Source organism: Ovis aries, chromosome 8, assembly GCF_016772045.2.
Source record: "Ovis aries strain OAR_USU_Benz2616 breed Rambouillet chromosome 8, ARS-UI_Ramb_v3.0, whole genome shotgun sequence".
NCBI classification, from domain to species: domain Eukaryota; kingdom Metazoa; phylum Chordata; class Mammalia; order Artiodactyla; family Bovidae; genus Ovis; species Ovis aries.
In genome coordinates, this window is record NC_056061.1 from 15,998,777 (window position 1) to 16,019,055 (window position 20,279).

Consider the following 20,279-nt stretch of genomic DNA (forward strand, 5'->3'; position numbering starts at 1 on the left):
GTGAATTACAGAAAAAGGCCCTCTAAGCAGCTGACTTTCTAGTAGGAATGTATGTTTTTTAAGCTAAATTATAAGGAGTGAGCCATCATAATACAGTTGACTCAAGTCAGAATGTAAATATTTCCTTCCCTCTAAAAAAGTATTTAAAGACTGAGCCCTGTACAGCTGAACACAGAGGAAAAATCAGAAAATACACAGAGGGCATACTTAAAGCATTATTAGGCTAAACTGTCCCCAACAAAATCTGTCTATTTCAGTACATTTTTACTTTCAACAAATGAAATATGTCTTGACCAAGTATAATACACATTAATGCCCTAATTAAATCATGTTAACAATAACTCACCTTCCTTTTAATGTTCTCCAGTAAATCATCCTGGCCTTGTTTGAAGTAAGGATGTTGAAATTCAACAGGACCATCTCGTTCCTGCTTCACAATTCCAGAATCAATATGTACTACTTTACGAAAACCATCTGAAATACATTCAAAATTCAGGTAAGTTAAACAGACAAAAGTAAAAAACTTAAAAATTAATGGTGCTTCTATGAATAAATTTTCCTTTATCATCCCAATGGGAGGAAAATGGTTTAATCAGTGACTGATGACAGTACTCCAATTAAACTGCTGTTCTTACTTACACATATTCAATTGCCTCACAAAGCTTGCCATGTTATTGTGCTTGAAGTATTTGGGAAGAATTTCTTTTGCAAATCTTTGTTCATCCAAAACCAGAAAACTCTGGCCATTCTGAAAAAATTTGAAAATATCAATGTTAAGATCCTCCAAAAGTAGGTGACACACATCAACCTCACAACTCAGCAGCCCTTCCATACACCTCAGACCATCATTCTGTTTCTGTTCAGCAACAGAAACAAAATGAAATGAAGTTCTAAATTTCAATTAAGCTCCAAACTGCAACGGAGCATTTTGATGTCAATCTCAGAAGTTTAGGAGTACATCTCAAATCAAAAAATGCATCAGACTCTATAGCTAAATATTAAAAAGACTTCCTTCATCTATACAAAAACAGAAAGAAATACATTACGTAGCCAGTATAATTACTTAACACTGTTTTAAAGTCAATGGAATTAAGACAAAGATGAGATAGATGCCATATTTTATTGGTTAAACATAATTATATCTTTATACAATCAAAGGAAAATCCACAGGAGAATTCAGCAGGGTATCTGGCTACTAATTAATACATTAACAACAAAAGGGTCAGATGAGAAATTACAGAAACAATCTCATTCACCTTTGTATCAAAAACAATGAAACATCAAGGAATGAATCTATCTAAGGAAACAAAAGCCTGCACTCCAAAGGCTGTAAGACAATGATGAAAGAAATCGAAGATTACACAGATGAAAAGATATACCACGTTCTTGGATTCGAAGAATCAATACTGTCAAAATGACCACAGGACCCAAGGCAATCTACAGATTCAATGCAATCCCTATCTAATCACCAATGGTGTTAGTCACAGAATTAAAACAAAACAAAACAAAACAAAATAAAATCTTAAAATTTATATGGAGACATTGAAGACTCTGAACAGCCAAAGCAATATTGAGAAAGAAAAACGGAGCTAGAGGAAATCAGGCTCCCAGATTTCAGGCCATAATACAAAGCTATAGTCATCAAAACAGCATGGTACTGGCACAAAAACAGAAATATAGATCAATGGACAAAATAAAAACCCCAGAAATAAAACAATGAACCTATAGTCAATCTACAACACAGAAAGCAGGATTATACAGCAGAGAAAAGACAGTTTCTTCAATGGTGCTAGAAAAACTGGACAGCTACATGTAAAAAAATGAAACAAACATTCTTTAATATCATACACAAAAATAAATTCAAAATGGATTAGAGACATAAATGTAAGGCTGGATACTATAAAACTCGACATAAATCAAAACAATATATTTTTTGAGCCCTCTCCTAGAGTAATGGAAATATTAAGTTGATGAAAAAGCTAACTGTGGTTTCAGACTATGAATTTTAAATCATTATAACTAGATTCAAACACATCTTTAATCAAAATATTAACCATTACAAGATTACAATCAACACATTTTTGCCAACAAGAAATAAGTTTATTCCTGCAGCATAAAAAACCATGCTTCACAACTGGCATTTTCTGCCTCCTGCTGGCTGTGGGAGTGTTTTCCCAGCAAAAAGTTGTTGAGATGCTTGAAGAAGTAGTAGTCAGTTGGCAAGAGGTCAGGTAAATATGGAGGATGAGGCAAAACTTCATAGCCCAATTTGTTCAACTTTTGAAGTGCTGGTTGTGTGATGTGTGGTCAGGCGTGATCCTGGAGAAGAACTAGGCCCATTCTGTTGACCAATGCCAGCTGCAGGCATTGCAGTGTTCCGTGAATTGCATCAATTTGCTGAGCACACTTCTCAGATGTAATGGTTTCGCCAGGATGCAAAAAGCTGTAGTGGATTAGATGGGCAGTAGACCACCAAACAGTAACCATGACCTTTTTTAGGTGCAAGTTTGGCTATGAGAAGGATTTTTGAGCTTCTTCTGGTTGTTGTATATAAACCACCTTTTGTTGCACCTCATAATCCAATCAAGAAATGGTTCACTGTTGTTGCTTAGGATGAAGGACAAAAATACTTTAAAATGATTTTTTTGATTTGTGGTCAGCTCATGAAGCACCCATTTATTGGCCTTTCTCACCATTCCAATTTGTTTCAAATGCCGAATGACCACATAGATGATCGATGTGGAGTCCTTAGACAATTTCTTGTGTGGCTATAAGAGGATCAACTTTGATGACGGCTCTCAATTGGTCACTGTCAACTTCCAATGGCCAGCCACTACGCTCCTCACCGTCAAAGCTCTTGTCTCCTTTACAAAAGTTCTTGAACCACCACTGCACTGTATGTGTGTGTGTGTTAGTTGCTTAGCTGTGTCCGACTCTGCAACTCCAAAGACCGCAGCCCATCAGTCCCCTCCATCCATGGGATTCTCCAGGCAAGAACACTGGAGTGGGTTGCCATTTTCTTCTCCAAAAGAATTATATAAAGAAAGAAAGTGAAGTCGCTCAGTCGTGTCTGACTCTTTACGACCCCATGGACTGTAGCCTACCAGGCTCCCCCATCCATGGAATTTTGCAGGCAAGAGTACTGGAGTGGGTTGCCATTTCCTTTGTTAGCAGTTCCTAGGCCAAATGTGTTGTTTATGTTGTGAGCTGTCTCTGCTGCTTTATGACACATTCTGAACTTGAATTAAAAAATTGCTCAAATTTGCTTTTTGTGCTAACAGCATTTCTAGAGCCTAAAATAAATATAAAATAAATAGCAAGTAATATTCACTGCAGCACTATTTACAATAGCTAAGATATGGAAACAACCTAAATGTCCGTAACAAATTAATGGATAAAGATGTGGTACCTATATAAAATGGCTATTACTTAGCCATTGAAACAATGAAATAACACCATTTGCAGCAACATGGATGGACCTGGAGATTACTATACTAAGTAAGTCAGACAAGGAAAGATAAATACTATATGATACCACTTATATGCGGGATCTAAAAAAAAAAAAATGGTACAATGAACTTATTTGTAAAACAGAAGCAAACTCACAAACTTAAGAAGATGAATTTACGGTTATGGGGTAAGAGGGAGGAACAGATTGGGATTTGGGGATTGACATGCACACACTACTATATTAAAAATAGATAAGCAACAAGAACTTACTGAATAGTGCAAGGAACTATACTCAATATTACATAACAACCTAAATGGGAAAAGAATCTGAAGAAGAATGCATGTGTGTGCTTAGTTGCTCAGTGTCCAACTCTTTGAAACCCCATGGACTGTAGCCCACCAGGCTCCCCTGTCCATGGCATTCTCCAGGCAAGAATCCTGGAGTGGGTTGCCATTCCCTTCTCCAGAGGATCTTCCCCACCCAGGGATCAAATGTGGGTCTTTATGCACTGCAGGCAGATCTTTACCATCTGAGTCAATGTAACAACCTAAATGGGAAAAAAATCTGAACAATAAATACGTGTATGACTGAATCACTTTCTGTACACCTGAAACTAACAGGACATTGTTAATCAACTATGTTCTAATTTAAAATAAAAATTAAAAATAAAATAAAATCACTAGTGTTTTTCTATATAAAAATAAACAATTTGAAACTTCCTCCTAAATAACCAAAAACAGTATGGTACTGGCATAAAGACAGACTGACCAACGAAAGAGAATAAAGAGCCTCTTTAGAAATAAACCCTCATATATACATACAGCCCAAAAATTTCTGACAAGGGTGCCAAGATAATTCAACAGAGAAAGAGCCTTTTCAACAAACATCATCAGTAAAACTAGATCCTCACATGCAAAATAATAAAGCTGACTCCTCACCTTATACCACATATAAAAATCAACTCAAAACAGATCAAAGGCTTAAACATGACAGCTAAAAGGCTACAAAATCTTAAGAAAAGACACAAGAGAACACAAGAGGGAAAAGCTTCATGACAATGTATCTGGTAATAATTTCTTAGGTAACACCAAAAGCACAGGGACCAAAAGCAAAAACAGACAAATGGGGCTATTTCAAACTTACAAGCTTCTATGTAAAGAACACTATTAAGAGAGTGAAAGGACAACCCACAAAATCAGAAAAATGATTTGCAAATCATGTATCTGACGAGAGTTTAATATCTATAACAATTATTTTTTTAAAAAACTCCTATAACTCAGCAACAAAAAATAAACTACCTGATTAGGAATGGGCAAGGACTTGAATGGGCTTCCCTGGTGGCTCAGAGGTAAAAAATCCACCTGCCAATGCAAGACACTTGGGTTCAATCCTTGAGTCAGGAAGACCCCCCTGGAGAAGGAAATGGCAACCCACTAAAACATTTCTGCCTGGGAAATCCCATGAACCAGAAGAGCCTGGTGGGCTACAGTCCATGGACACGACGAGTTGGACATGACTTAGCCACTAAACAACAACAACAAACGACTTGAATAGACACTGTTTTCAAAAAATATATACAAATGGCCAATAAACACAGAAAAGATGCCTAGCATCACTCATCATCAGGGAAATAAAAACCAAAGCCACAACGCAATACCATTTCATTCATTAGAATGGCTATTAAAAAAATACAAAAACCTAGAAAATAATTGTCGGTGAGGATGTGGAGAAACTGGAACCCTTGTGTACTTCTAGTGGGAATATAAAATAGTGCAGCCACTGTGGAAACCAGTATGGTGGTTCCTCAAAAAAATTAAACATTTTTTGTTGATATTAATGACCAATATATCCAGAAGAATTAAAAGCAGGGACTCAAAAAAGGTACTTGTACACGTATGTTCATAGTAGCATTATTCACAATGGTCAAAAGGTAGAAGAAACCCAAATGTCCACTGACAGACGAACAGATTAACAAAATGTGGTACCCACATACATTGTACAATGGACTATCATTCATCTTTAAAAAGGACACAAGCCACAATGTGAATGAACCTGAAGACACTATGCTGAGTTAAACTGGTCACAAGAGGACAAATACTGTATCATTCCACTTACCTCAGGTATCTGGAGTACTCAATTTCACAGAGACAGAAAGAAGAATGGTTACCAGGGGCTAAGAAGGAGGGTATTAGAAATTATTATCCAATGAGTACAAAGTTTCAGTCTGGGAAAACGAAAAACATTATGGAAATGGATGATAGTGATGATCACATAACCGGTGAATATACTTAATGTCACGGAACTGTACATTTAAAAATGGTAAAAATGGTTACAAATGGTAAAAATGGTTAATTTTAAACTAAAATGGAATAAAGATTCCAACAGTATAAAAATTCAAGAATTTAAAAATAAATTTTAAAAATACACAAGACTGGGACTTCTGTGGTTGTCCAGTGGTTAGGAATTCACCTTGCGATTCAGTGGATGGATCCCAAGACAGGGAACTAAGATCCCCCATGCCAAGGAGCAACTAAGCCCACATGTGTCAACTACTGGGCCCTCATGCCACAACTACAGAATCTGTACCACAAAGAGAGATCCCAAGGCTGCAACTAAGACCCAACACAGCCAAATAAATAAATACTTCAAAACAAAACAAAACAAAACAAAAAACACCACAGGACCTTTAAGAAAAAATTACAGAGGTTCAAATAGTGTTATAAAGATGTCAAGTCTCCTTAAGTTAACCAATACATTAAATTCTGTCTCAATTTTAAAAAAAGTTTTGGAGACAAGATGAAGAGGTGCTACCATGACCAAACACTAGGCACTAAAGTTCAATTCATAGACAATTATGTAACAAATAGGCAAGAAAATACTGAAAACAATGGAGAGAGAGATGTTAATCCTATCCTACACAGATAATAGAATTATAGTGTTTACAAAATTTGATACCAAAGATGGATACTAAAGTTGGAACAGCTGAATGGACAGATTAGAGAGAACAGAAGCAGCAACAAATTTGAGAATTTGGTAAGTAATAATTAAGGGTAGCATTCAAACCAGGAAGAAAAATTAGGAGGAAAAGGACTAGTTAATAAACTTTCCATTTGGAAGGAAAAAAAACAGAAGCTCACTGATAACTGAAAGCCACCTCACTTTTTATAACCAAGCTTCTGAAAGTACCATAAAAAAAAATAAAATAAAAACCCAGAAGTCATAAAGGTAAAAATTTAAAAATTTATTCACGGAGACTGCTAGCTGCCTACCCTACCTTCAGATTTCTCTACTTTCTCATTTTTAAAACTAAAATTGTATATATTTAAGGTGTACATGAGTGGGCTTCCCTGGTGGCTCAATGGTAAAGAATCCACCTGCCAATGCAGGAGACACGGGTTCAATCCCCTGTAGGAAATGGCAACCAACTCCAGTACTCTTGTCTGGAGAATCCCATGGGCAGAGAAGTCTGGTGGGCTACAGTCCATGGGATCGCAAAAGAGTCAGGCATGATTTAGCAAGGTGTATATGATGATCTGACATATATTCTCACACATGGTGAAATAACTATTACAGCCAAGCTAATTCACCAACCTGAAAAGCTTCTGCACGGCAAAGAATAATCAACAGAATAAGATGGCAACTTAATGGAATGAGTGGAAATATTTACAAATACATATCTGATAAAAGGTTAATACACAAAACATAAAAAAGAACTCTCACAACGCTAAAAAGAAACACCCAATTAAAAAACAGGCGAAGATTTTGATCATACATTTTTCCAAAGAAGACATACAAAAGGGCAGCAAGTATGTGGAAGATACTCAAAATCACTGATGAGCAGGCTTCCCAGGTTAGTGGTAAAGAACCCATCTGCCGATGCAGGAGATGTAAGTAACATGGGTTTGATCCCTGGGTCAGGAAAATCCCCTGAAGGACGGTATCACAACCCACTCCAGTATTCTTGCCTAGAGAATCCCATGGACAGAGAAGCCTGATGGGTTACAGTCCACAGACTCACAAAGAGTCAGACATGACTGAAGCAACTTAGCACACACTGATTATCGGGGAAATGCAAATCAAAACCACAATGAGGTATTACCCTATACTTCTCAGGATTGTTGTTGTTATTGTTCAGTCGCTCAGTCATGTTCAACTCTTTGCAACCCCGTGGACTGCAGCACGCCAGGCCTCCCTATACATCACCATCTCCCGGAGTTTGCTCAACTCATGTCCAATGAGTTGGTGACGCCATCCAACCATCTCATCTTCTGTCATCCCCTTATCCTCCCGCCCTCAATCTTTCTCAGCAGCAGGGTCTTTTCCAATGAGCTGGCTCTTCTCATCAGACGATCAAACTTAGCGGAGCTTCAGCATCAGCCCTTCCAGTGAATATTCAGGGTCGATTTCCTTTAGGACTAACTGGTTTGATCTCCTTGCAGTCCAAGGGACTCTCCAGAGTCCTCTCCAGCACCACAGTCTGAAGGCATCAATTCTTCAGCGCTTAGCCTTTTTCATTGTCCAGCACTCACATCCATACATGACTACCGGAAAAACCATAGCTTTCACTATACAGACCTTTGAAAGCAAAGTAATACCTCTGCTTTTAAATATGCTGTCTAGGTTTGTCATTGTTTTTCTTCCATGGAGCAAGAGTCTTTTAATTTCAAGGCTGCAGTCACTATCCACAGTAATTTTGGAGTCCAAGAAAATAAAGTCTGTCACTGTTTCCATTGTTTCCCCATCTATTTGCCAGATGTCATGATCTTCATCTTTTGAATGTTGAGAGTTTTAAGCCAGCTTTTTCACTCTCCTCTTTCACCTTCATCAACAGGATCTTTAATTCCTCTTTGCTTTCTGCCATAAAAGTGGTATCTGCATATCTGAGGTTATTGATATTTCTCTCCACAATCTTGATTCTAACTTGTACTTCATCCAGCCCAGCATTTCACATGAGGTACTGTGCATATATGTTAAATAAGCAAGGTGACAACATACAGCCTTGATGTATTCCTTTCTAAATTTGGAGCCAGTCCATTGTTTCATGTCCAGTTATAACTGTTCTTTCTTGACCTGCATACAGGTTCTCAGGAGGCAGATCAGGTGGTCTAGTAGTCCCATCTCTAAGAATTTTCCACAGTCTGTTGTGATATACACTTGTCAGAATGGCTACTACTAAAAAAAGATTAAAAAAAAAAAAACAAGTGTTGGTGAGAAATGTAGAGAAAACAGAGCACTTGTGCACTGTTGGTGGGTATGTAAATTGGTAATGTCATTATGGAAAATGGTACTATATATTTCGTAGTACCAGAAGTACTATATGATCCAGGGGCCCTTTCTGAGTATACACCAAAAGGAAATGAAATCAGTATGTTTAAGAGAGATGTGTGCTCCTGTGTTCACTGCAGCATTACTCACAATAACCTCACAAAACAACCTAAGTGTCCATCAAAGGAAGAATGGATAAAGAAACTGTGATATATATATATATATACATATATATATATATGTATATATATATATCTGCAACACCACAGTTCAAAAGTATCAATTCTTCAGCGCTCAGCTTTCTTCACAGTCCAACTCTCACATCCATACATGACCACTGGAAAAACCATAGCCTTGACTAGACGGACCTTAGTTGGCAAAGTAATGTCTCTGCTTTTCAATATGCTATCTAGGTTGGTGAAAACTTTTCTTCCAAGGAGTAAGCGTCTTTTAATATCATGGCTGCAGTCACCATCTGCAGTGATTTTGGAGCCCCCCCAAAAATAAAGTCTGACACTGTTTCCACTGTTTCCCCATCTATTTCCCATGAGCGATGGGACCAGATGCCATGATCTTCGTTTTCTGAATGTGGAGCTTTAAGCTTTAAGCTTTAACTTTTTCACTCTCCACTTTCATCAAGAAGCTTTTTAGTTCCTTTTCACTTTCTGCCATAAGGGTGGTGTCATCTGCGCATCTGAGGTTATTGATTCTCCCAGCAATCTTAACTCCAGCTTGTGCTTCTTCCAGCCCACTGTTTCTCATGATGTACTCTGCATAGAAGTTAAATAAGCAGGATGACAATATACAGCCTTGATGTACTCCTTTTCCTATTTGGAACCAGTCTGTTGTTCCATGTCCAGTTTTAACTGTTGCTTCCTGACCTGCATATAGGTTCCTCAAGAGGCAGGTCAGGTGCTCTGTATTCCCATCTCTTTCAGAATTTTCCACAGTTTATTGTGATCCACACAGTCAAAGGCTATGACATAGTCAATAAAGCAGAAATAGATGTTTTTCTGGAACTCTCTTGCTTTTTCCATGATCCAGCAGATGTTGGCAATTCGATCTCTGGTTCCTCTGCCTTTTCTAAAACCAGCTTGAACATCTGGAAGTTCAAGGTTCACGTACTGCTGAAGCCTGGCTTGGAGAATTTTGAGCATTACTCTACTAGCGTGTGAGATGAGTGCAATTGTGCAGTAGTTTGAGCATTCTTTGGCATTGCTTTTCTTTGGGATTGGAATGAAAACTGACCTTTTCCAGTCCTGTGGCCACTGCTGAGTTTTCCAAATTTGCTGGCATATTGGGTGCAGCACTTTCACAGCATCATCTTTCAGGATTTGAAACAGCTCAACTGGAATTCCATTATCTCCACTAGCTTTGTCCGTAGTGATGCTTTCTAAGGCCCACTTGACTTCACATTCCAGGATGTCTGGCTCTAGATGAGTGATCACACCATCGTGATTATCTTGGTCTTGAAGATCATTTTTGTACAGTTCTTCTGTGTATTCTTGCCACCTCTTCTTAATATCTTCTGCTTCTGTTAGATCCATACCATTTCTGTCCTTTATTGAGCCCATCTTTGCGTGGCTCTGTTACTCAGTTCAGTTCAGTCGCTCAGTTGCGTCCGACTCTTTGCAACCCCATGAATCGCAGCACACCAGGCCTCCCTGTCCATCACCAACTCCCGAAGTTCACTCAGACTCACGTCCATCGAGTCAGTGATGCCATCCAGCCATCTCATCCTCTGTCGTCCCCTTCTCCTCCTGCCCCCAATCCCTCCCAGCATCAGAGTCTTTTCCAGTGAGTCAACTCTTCATATGAGGTGGCCAAAGTACTGGAGTTTCAGCTTTAGCATCATTCCTTCCAAAGAAATCCCAGGACTGATCTCCTTCAGAATGGACTGGTTGGATCTCCTTGCAGTCCAAGGGACTCTCAAGAGTCTTCTCCAACACCAGTTCAAAACCATCAATTCTTCAGCACTCAGCTTTCTTCACAGTCCAACTCTCACATCCATACATGACCACAGGAAAAACCATAGCCTTACTAGACGGACCTTAGTTGGCAAAGTAATGTCTCTTTAGGAAGTAGCTATTAAAATTTTAAAGTGCATTCATCTTTCTCTGTCTTAAAAGGACTTTTCTCTACCTTTGACTTCTTCTTAACCACCCCATCTGTCTTTTTATTCACTACTTAAAACTTCCTTCTCCAATTCAGGCCCAGATACTTACTCTCACTAAAAACTGCTTTCAGTTTTTCTCAGTTTACTGAAACTTTTTTCTAAAATGTCAAACATCAAGTTCAATACCCTCTTTTCAGTTCTCAACTTCCTACACCTCTCTGTAGCATTTCATTTGGCACTACAGACACTCCCCTCCTTAAATGCTCTGCTCTTATGGCTTTGAAATTATACATTGGGTTTCCTGTCTCTCATATTTCATTTGTCTTCCACCTGTCTAGAGGAAGTTTTTTTTTTTAGGTTTCTATCTTTTATCATGATACCTTTATACTCTTTCCTTAAGCAATCTCAGCCACACCAGTGTATCTAATTACTAACCTTATTACGTATAATAATTATCACATCTATGCCTCTGCCCCTGAACCATATCAAATTTCCCCCTTGAATTATCAATCGTTAACATTTATACACCATGTTCAACATTTATACATCACGTTCTTCAACTTACTGAGTTACAGAACTCAATATTCTTTAAAATTGAGACAATGTTCTCAACCTACTGTCTATTTCAAATCTATCATCCCATTCCCCCAACATCAACTTTTTCCTGTATTTTTCATCCTGGCATGCCCTGTGCCCTCGAAATTACTCAATTAATTTTGTTATCAATACCAATATGGTAAATTAAAACCCCTCAATTGTAACAGCTAATAATTTAAAGAATAAAACTGTCATATTCAGACGCCTATGGATATCTTACAGAATCCAAATCAGTAAAACAATTAGCTCACTGTTTTATTATCAATATATAAACGTTACTTGTATTTCTAATTACCAGCGATAGTTCAATTTATTTTAAATAAATTGAATATAAAATACCTATATTTTATTTTTAGCTTTATTTAGATGTATTATAAATGATATTATGAAATATCTATTATATATTATCTATTATGTTATATTGAGAAGGAAATGCCAACCCACTCCAGTACTCTTGCCTGGAAAATCCCATGGACAGAGGAGCGTGATAAGCTGCTATAGTCCATGGGGCCGCAAAGAGTCGGACACAACTGAGCGACTTCACTCACTCATTATGTTATATGTTATCTATACCTATTAGTATATATAATTATATATTATATCATAAAATATCTATATTTTGAGTATAAAACATCTATAAAGTCTAACTATGATGTACAAGACCTAACTGCAAAAAACATTAAACTTTATTAAGCAATAAATGAATTTAGAAACACGCCCTGTTCATGGGAATACTCAATATCATAAATATATCTATTTTCCCTAATCTGATCTGTACTTCTCAGTATAATTTCAATTAAAACTCCTAATAGATTTTTTTAATAGAAGATGATTTTAAAACATATATGGAAGAGCAAGAGTAGTCAAGACACTCCTAAGACTAGGTTGCCCTCCCAAAAGCAAGACTTTTTACAGAGCTACAGTAAATAAGACATATGACATGGGAAATAGGATAAATTACCCAATGGAACCAAATAGAGAACTTAGACCCCCCAAACACAGTTTATCCACATATAATTTTGCTTGTAAGACAGGTAGCAACACAAATCACTAGAGGAAGAAGAAACTATTCAGTAAGGGGGTTAGAACTACTAAATATTTATGTGGAAAACAATGAAATGGATCAAACAAAAATCAATTCCAGGTGAATTAAAGATTTAGGTACAAGATGCAAACCTTTAAAACTTTCAGAAAGAAAAAAAAAGAGATGGAAAAGTATCTCTCTCTCTTTGGGGTAAGCAAAAACATCCTGAAAAAATGAAAACTGTGAACCACAGAAAGGCAGATATATCATACTAAAATTAAGAACTTATACTCACCAAAATAAAGGAAAAAAAAAAAAAGACAAGCCACACCCAGGAGAAGGCACAGGCAACACATACATTCAAAAAATACACAAGAATTACAAGAAATTTCTACAAATAATAATAGATAAACCATCCAATAGAAAAATGGTCAAACATTTCATACAACAGGAAACACAGATGGTCAATAAATATGAAAAGATGTTTGAACACATTAATTATCAGGGAAATATAACCTTACTGAAATAATATTTTATACTCACTAGATAGGTAAAAATTCAGAAAAATTAGAATATCAAGTTTTGAAGAGACAAATTAATGGAAAATCTCATGCATGGCTCATAGGAGTACAAGATGATCTAACTTTGGAAAATAATTTGATCTTGAAGTTGAACATTTCATATCTTATTTTCCATAAATTCCACTCTTCAAACTACCTTAGAGAAATGTTTGCCTATATACACCAGAAGAGAGACATCACTATTCATTTCAGCATTTGAAATCATTGATCACCTCTTTCTTGAAACTATTTTCTTCCATTAACTGATATGACATCACCCCCTTGTGTTTCCTCCTTTCTGACCATTCCTTCTCCATCTCTTTTGCTGTGTTTTTTTTTTTTTTTGGTCTTTATACTCCCTAAATATTGGAATACCCTATCTTTCAGGTCCTTCGATCTTCATTTGTCTTGCTGAATGATCTCATCCAGTCCCATGGCTTTACCACCTGCATCCTCCAAACTCCACCTGGAATTGCCAGAGTTTTACATTATCTAAATAACCTATTCAACATTGCCACTCAAAGGTCTTGGAGTACAGTAGTCATTCATGTTGTTCTCCTTTCCAACACCGCAGTTCCCTACCTACTTTGAAATAAGGTGTGACCATATGACCGAGTATGGTCAGTAAAATGCAAGCAAAACAGAATTCTCTTAAGATAATACTAGTTACCTATTTGTAATCTCAAAGTTAACATGGCCAAAGAGAATCCCACCTGTACTTCTCCGAATCTTTCCACATCTCAGCAAATGGTGCCATCATCTATCCTTTGCTCAGACCATATATATGAGTCATTCTAATTCTTTTCTATCCCTCAACTCCAGACAAATTTATCAGTAAGTTCTGTGACTTTGCTTTTAACATAGATATTATATCCAAAAGTTTCTCACCACCTCCACTGCTATTATCCTAGTCTCAGCCACACTATTCTTGATACACAGAGGAAAACTATGTCTTCTATTTAGTTCCCTCATTTCCACCATGCCCTAAGGCCCTTTAACATCTGCTTCTGCCTACCTCTCTCTCCATGATATCTAAAGATGATCCAACCACATGTGCCTTCTGCAATTGTACGAACATGCCATGCCCAAGGTCTTTACATTTGCCATTCCCTTTTGTCTATCTGACCTATCTTTTCTAATCATTCAGATCTCTGCTCAAATGTCACCTCCCCAAAGAGGCTTTCCTCATCACTCTATTTAAAACAGAATAAATTCCAGTCATTGTACAGGTTAGTCATGAACTTACTGCTCTAAATTCATTCTTTAGTGTCTGCTCTACAAACATGGAGCTGAGTCTTAAGTCTCTTTATTTTTTGTCAAGATGTTAAACTTTGTCATAGAAGATACTATACAGATATTATAAGAGGAAGGGGCTTCCCCTCCTGGTTCCAGTGTGAACTTAGCATGTTCCTGCTGTGTAGGTTCTCCAGCACATAGCTCTCGCAGTGCATGGGCGGCAGAAGCACCCTAAGGCCAGCTTCCCCCAACACTCCCTTTCCTTTGGGAAGCTTCAAATTGGAGTAGTTCTGGCCAGACATCTCCCCATGAACAGCTTTCCTCAGTACTCTAGAGCACAGACAGATAAGCATATTCTTAAAGGTTCAGGTAATAAATATTTTAGGCTTGCAGGTCATAAAGTCAGAACTCTGCCCCTGTAACAAGAAAGCAACTACGGTCAGTAAGTAAATCCAGGGAGCTTGGCTGTATTCCAAATAAACTTTACTTATAAAACAGATGGTTGGCTCACAGACCATAATCTGCCAACCCCTGCCCTAAAAGGCATATTTCCCACAAGTTCTGAAGGATGGATTTCTGGTAAGTTCCACGAGTGTGGTATCAGTGACTTCTCTGCCACTCAGTGAGATATCATATGGAGATAGTCTCTCTCCAACAAGGTCTCAGAAGTTGGGGGGAAAGGCTCTTTCTTGGGCACTGGATCTTAAGCCTACCAGTGATGGTTGCTTCTTAAAACTACTGTTCTTCTATTCTTTAGAGTTTTCTTTAGTCTAATTCTCCTGATATAGTTAGTTAATCCTATTAAACTTTCCTCTGTTCAAAATACTTGTGACTTCTGTCTCCTAATTAAACTGGTACATTCTCCTTATGCTGCTTTATTTTGTTATTTATCACTAACTGAAATTATATTATTTGCGTTTGCTTACTTTTTAATTATCAGTGTCCTTCATTAAAATGTAAGCTCCATAAAGACTGCTAGTTTTTTCACTACTGAATGAATTCCTACTACCTAGGCACACTGTCTTGTCATAAGAGATTCACAACTACTACTTGGGAGTGACTGAATGATGAGTCTTTGGTCACAGTAGACCAAATTATATTTTTATATTTTCAACTCTTGGATTATATATAACAAATGGAAAAAATGAATGCCTCTTGTTTATATCTGCTCTCTCAAACACACACAACCCTAACTCATTCATATTGTTCTGTGTCTCTGTTTATGTTATTCCTTCAGTCTCTACTTCAAAATTAGTAAATAAGCTCTTTGAACACAAAAATTCCACCTTACGGCTATTTAAACTTGTGAAGTTTAAGTACTGTAAAACAGAACTCTCCTGATACATTTTACAAGTATCTCAGAAGAGTGAGAAGGATGGTAGCCTCTCTTTAGGCCTTACCTAAAGTTTCCAAAGAGTAGTAATAACTGTTTCAGCTAAGATTGGTACTCTTGGTTAAAAATGTCCAAAATACTTTTAATAATACTTCAGCCCCATTATTTTAAAACAATTTTCAAAACAGAAATTGGTATTATTTTTTAAACAACCAGTCTATAATTTCTTAATGTTTACCAATCATTCCTTGTGAGTCTCTAGCTCATTCTCTCTTGCGTGCGTGCATGCTAAGTTGCTTCAGTTGTGTCCGACTCTGTGATCCTATGGGCTTCAGCCTGCCAGGCTCCTCTGACAATGGGATTCTCCAGGCAAGAATACTGGAGTGGGTTGCCATGCCCTTCTCCAGGGGATCTCCCCAACCCCAGCGATTGAACCCATGTCTCTTTTGTCTCCTGCACTGGCAGGTGGGTTCTTCACCACTAGCTTCACCTGGGAAGTCCCATTCTCTCTTACGTATACAATAAAAAAGCACTTGCCAATGAATCGGTCAACTTTTCTGTAGGCTCACCTAAAGTGGATTTAAGCTCTATTCTGCTATATTTGTGGCCTTTCTTGTTTTCACTGGAGAATACTGTAATAATACAATGTTTTCGGGGAAGTTCAGAACAATACCATAACATTGGTAAATCTAAGGATCTATTGTTCAAATTCATCCGAAACAAGTAGGAGACACTGGACCAATTTTAGTTTTGCTTCATTTCCCTCCTATTTCCTTGATTTGTTTCTGCTGACTTGAGATGGATAGGGAAATAGAAACTGCCATAGGGCCCCAAAAGGGGAAACAAATGAGTAAGAAGTCTTTGGCGGAAATCACTTCTTGGTATTGTCAAGCAACCTGAAGAATTGAGACAAAGCTAACAACCCTGGTAAAACAATGACCTCCAGTTCTTTCCTTCTAATACTGCTTCACTTCAACACACACTGAGTATCATGTATCAGTAACAGTAAAGGCTGTTCCTCACTATCAATGGCAAGAACTTCCATTCAGCTTCCACAACCTCTTGTCCCTGAATATCAAGTTTCCCCAGTTGCTACCAAGCTAAACCTGCGCTTTCTGTTTAGGGCTCTGTTACATTTAAAACAGCTTTAATTTGTCCAACAGTACTATCTCTGTCCTTGATTCTAATAAAAGACTTCCTATCACAGCCAAAACAGCTACATAAAACTTTGAAGTTATAGGAAATTTAAGAACAAACAAAAAAGAAAGGAAAAAGAAATATCAATGAGGAACTTTGGGGGGTGTACAATTTCTACTGAGTCTATAACAGTACAATTTTGATTGCTGAGAATATTTTTTTAATGACATGAATGGGGATATTTCATTTTTGTTATATTACAAATTTCAAGGAAAATTAAAGCTATGTAAGTCTTCAGGAATATTAAGCCAAACTTTTCAAACTGCAGCTGCTAAGAGTTTTCTCCTCTTGCCTTATACTCAAGCTACAGGAGTAAATTATTTTCCACAAGTGAAAACAATTGCATAAAAGACAGCCTGGTTTCCAAAACATCTGCTATTTCTAAAAAGTCCTAATATGATTTTCACTCAGATAGTATAAATGCTAAATTACCTCAATAGAAGTCCAGCAAAACAAGTTTGAAGGAAACCAGAAACAACCATAAATAGCAACTTTTGAAAGATGAGAGTAAATTGTTTTGGTTTTTCCATCTAGCATCATTGTTCAATTAAAGTTTTACCTTTCATTGTTAACAGTGTTTTTGGAAAAATCTGTGGGAGTGTAAGACAGCTTTCCTAAGCTTAGCCCTAGACAGCATTAATCCAGAATTGTTCACTAACTTGTGGAAGTAACATTTTGATATAAGACTAAATATTCTAACAACTTGTATTACGTGCAGTGCTATCGATGGAAAATGATCTGGCAGATCAGAAATCTGTATTAGAACCCTACCTCCAATAATGGCTGGCTTTGTATTTACAGATAAATAATCTAACCTGCCTAAGTCTCAATCCTCATCTACATAATGAGACTAAATCAGATGATCTTTTAAGATTCTCTTCAAGCATCATTCTACCTTATTCTTTCCTACCACTTCCACTACATAGTCCATGGATTTCACTGCTTCATCAAACATTAAGTACCTACTGTGTCCCTTGGCACAGATACTGTTCCCTTTCCTCACTGAATTTATGTTTTAATTGTCCCACCACATATTAAAAAATTAGTAGCTAAAAAAGAAGCTTCGACTTAAAGGAAAAACTGAGAATGATTTTTAAGTGGCTTGTTTATTTGGCTTAGAATTCATAAAATGATGCTTTTATGGATTAGTATGAAACTCTACAGGGGCTTCCCAGGTGGAGTAGTGGTAAAGAATCTGCCTGCCAATGTAGGAGACATGGATTTGATCTCTGGGTCAAATCAGGAAGATCCCCTGGAGTAGGAAGTGGCAACCCGATTCAGTATTCTTGCCTGGAAAATTCCAATGGACAGAGGAGCCTGAAGGGCTGCAGTCCATGGTGTCACAAACAGTTGGACATGACTGAGCGACTGAGTACCAGCAGCATTAAACTCTACATATTTGATACTGCCCTCCAAAAACGTTATTAAAATATTCTGACTAATGCAAATCTATTAGACCTGCCACTGACATACGCCTTAATTAAGACCAATTACCAATATATTTAGGTACCATTTCTTGGCAATAAAAACAAGGCACATCCAAGACAAATAGGTGTGATAAAGTCAGCCGAGAGTGGACAGACTCTCAGTTCAATCTCTTACAAGGCTGAGTAACAGCAGTCCGTGTTGATCCATCCTTGTCAACTTTTAATCCTTATGACTGATGAAAAGCATGAGACATATGTTTATTTTTAAGTGTATACTGGCGGCTGGCTTCCTTATTTTCACCCCTTCTTTTTTACAATTGCACAGAATTCATCAAATGTTTTAAATACAACATCCAGTTCATGATACTGACCTTGAGGAAAATTAAGTCCTATAGAGAGATAAAGAAAATGAACCAATGACAACATGAAAGGCAGAATATGGTATATTGAGTAGCCAAAACTCAATATACTGCCCTCTGTCAATATGAAAGTAAATAATAAAACTGAAAATAGAGGAAAGAAATAAAGGGAGCAAGAGGTAAGACAACATTTACTCAACACCTAACAGGTGTCAGGCACTGTGCAAGCAGTTTTCACTTACTCTTTTCCAGACCTCTAAAACAAGATAATATCCAAAACAGATGAGTATCTACGATAAGAGAACTCCACCCCCCTTCACAAAATGATTCCATACCTTAATATTCTAACGCAAACGCTCTGTTTATGTAATAATCATTCTAATCAAAATCAGTACGTGGAACTAGAGGGGGTCTTGGAGTAACTACGTAAACCATTCATCAGCCACTTGGGCCAGATGAGATAAGAAGCCTGTTTAGTGTCAGAACTGGGATCAAACCAATTATCAAGGCATTTATCTATACACTAACACTGCCGGCAAGTGTTTAGGGAAATTTAGTGATTCGTTTTTGCTCTTCACTATGTTACTCAGCACCTGTCCATTCGCACTTTTATTAAAATAATCATTAAAAAATCCATTTACACAAATGGCTCAAAATCGTCAAAGAATAATGTCATTTTCTATAACACGGTATTTTTTAAACCTACTGATAAGCAATGCCGTCCTCACAATGATCTCAGATGCGACGGGCTGTGGGTCTGTTTTCAGGGACGAGAACCAGGTCGCGGAGGTGAAGACTGCCTCGCAAAAACCCCGCGTCGAAGATCCCGGCCGGGCTGCCCGGCCCCCAGCGAGCCGCAGCCCGCGAGCCGGGCGGGAGGACGGAGGATGAGTGTGCAGTAACGCGGCTCCCGCGCCCTGGGCTCGTCGGCCGCCCTGGCTCCGCCGGGCTGGTTCCGAACGCCGCCCGGGTCGGACCGTTACGGGGTCTCCCGGGCCGCGGAGCCCCGCGCGGGCCGCCCCTCCCCCACCGCGGCCTGAGCCCGCGGCGCCGGCCGGGACCCCCGCGGCTCCCCGCGCGAACAATACCGGGGTCCCCCGCGAGGCCGCACGCCGAGGCCCGCGCCACCCCGCCGCCCCCGCGCCGCGGGCCCTCGCAGAGGGCGTCGAGCCGCAGGCCGCGAGAGACAGCCCCGCGAGAGAGAGCGAGAGAGGAGGACGTTAGTCAGGGGGTTCGGAGGCCGCGGCGCCCTCACCCTTACCTGACTCCAGGTGATAAACTCGTTGGTGTGCGTTTCCTCCACAAGCGTCCACAGCTTGCTGAGGAAAGCCGGCACATTCGAACTCTGCTTCATTGTTAACGAGGCGCAGGAATTCCAGATTCTACACCCAAACGCGGTGGTAGCGGCGGAGGCGGCGGCGGCGGCAGCTGCTGCCCGAGAACGCCCACAACGCAGGCGCAGCAGCTCCCGGGCCCCGCCCCCCTCCCCGGCCCAGCCAGGCGCGCTGTGAGGCGGGGTGGCCGGGCAGCCGCACGTGACGGACAAGGCTCCAGTTCGGCCCGTGCGCACTGGTCCCGCGCGGGTCCCGTTCTCGGCCAATGCCAGGAGCCGACCGCACAACAGAGAAAAGCGATTGGATGCTGTAGACGGGGAGGGGTGGGAGCAAAGGGGGGGGGGGCGCTGCCCTCTCATTCGCCTTTTATGTGGGAGCTC

General features: G+C 38.9%; 1 protein-coding gene across 5 annotated transcripts in view; it reads right to left on the reverse strand.

Moving 5' to 3' along the window:
* The window catches only part of HSF2 (heat shock transcription factor 2), a 39,622-nt gene extending 19,597 nt beyond the window's left edge, over positions 1–20,025 (reverse strand). For 4 of the 5 annotated variants that reach the window (XM_042253262.1, XM_042253261.1, XM_004011158.5 and 1 more), the window contains exons 1-3: positions 19,827–20,025; positions 640–748; positions 347–474 (exon numbers count right to left, since the gene is read on the reverse strand). In XM_042253262.1, coding sequence (XP_042109196.1) covers positions 347–474; positions 640–748; positions 19,827–19,919 — 330 coding nt within the window. In that variant the 5' untranslated portion in view covers positions 19,920–20,025. Of the gene's footprint in view, positions 1–346; positions 475–639; positions 749–19,271; positions 19,383–19,826 lie in introns of those variants that run through there. The other variant, XM_042253260.1, reaches the window with a different exon arrangement.
* Between the last annotated feature and the right edge of the window lie 254 nt (positions 20,026–20,279).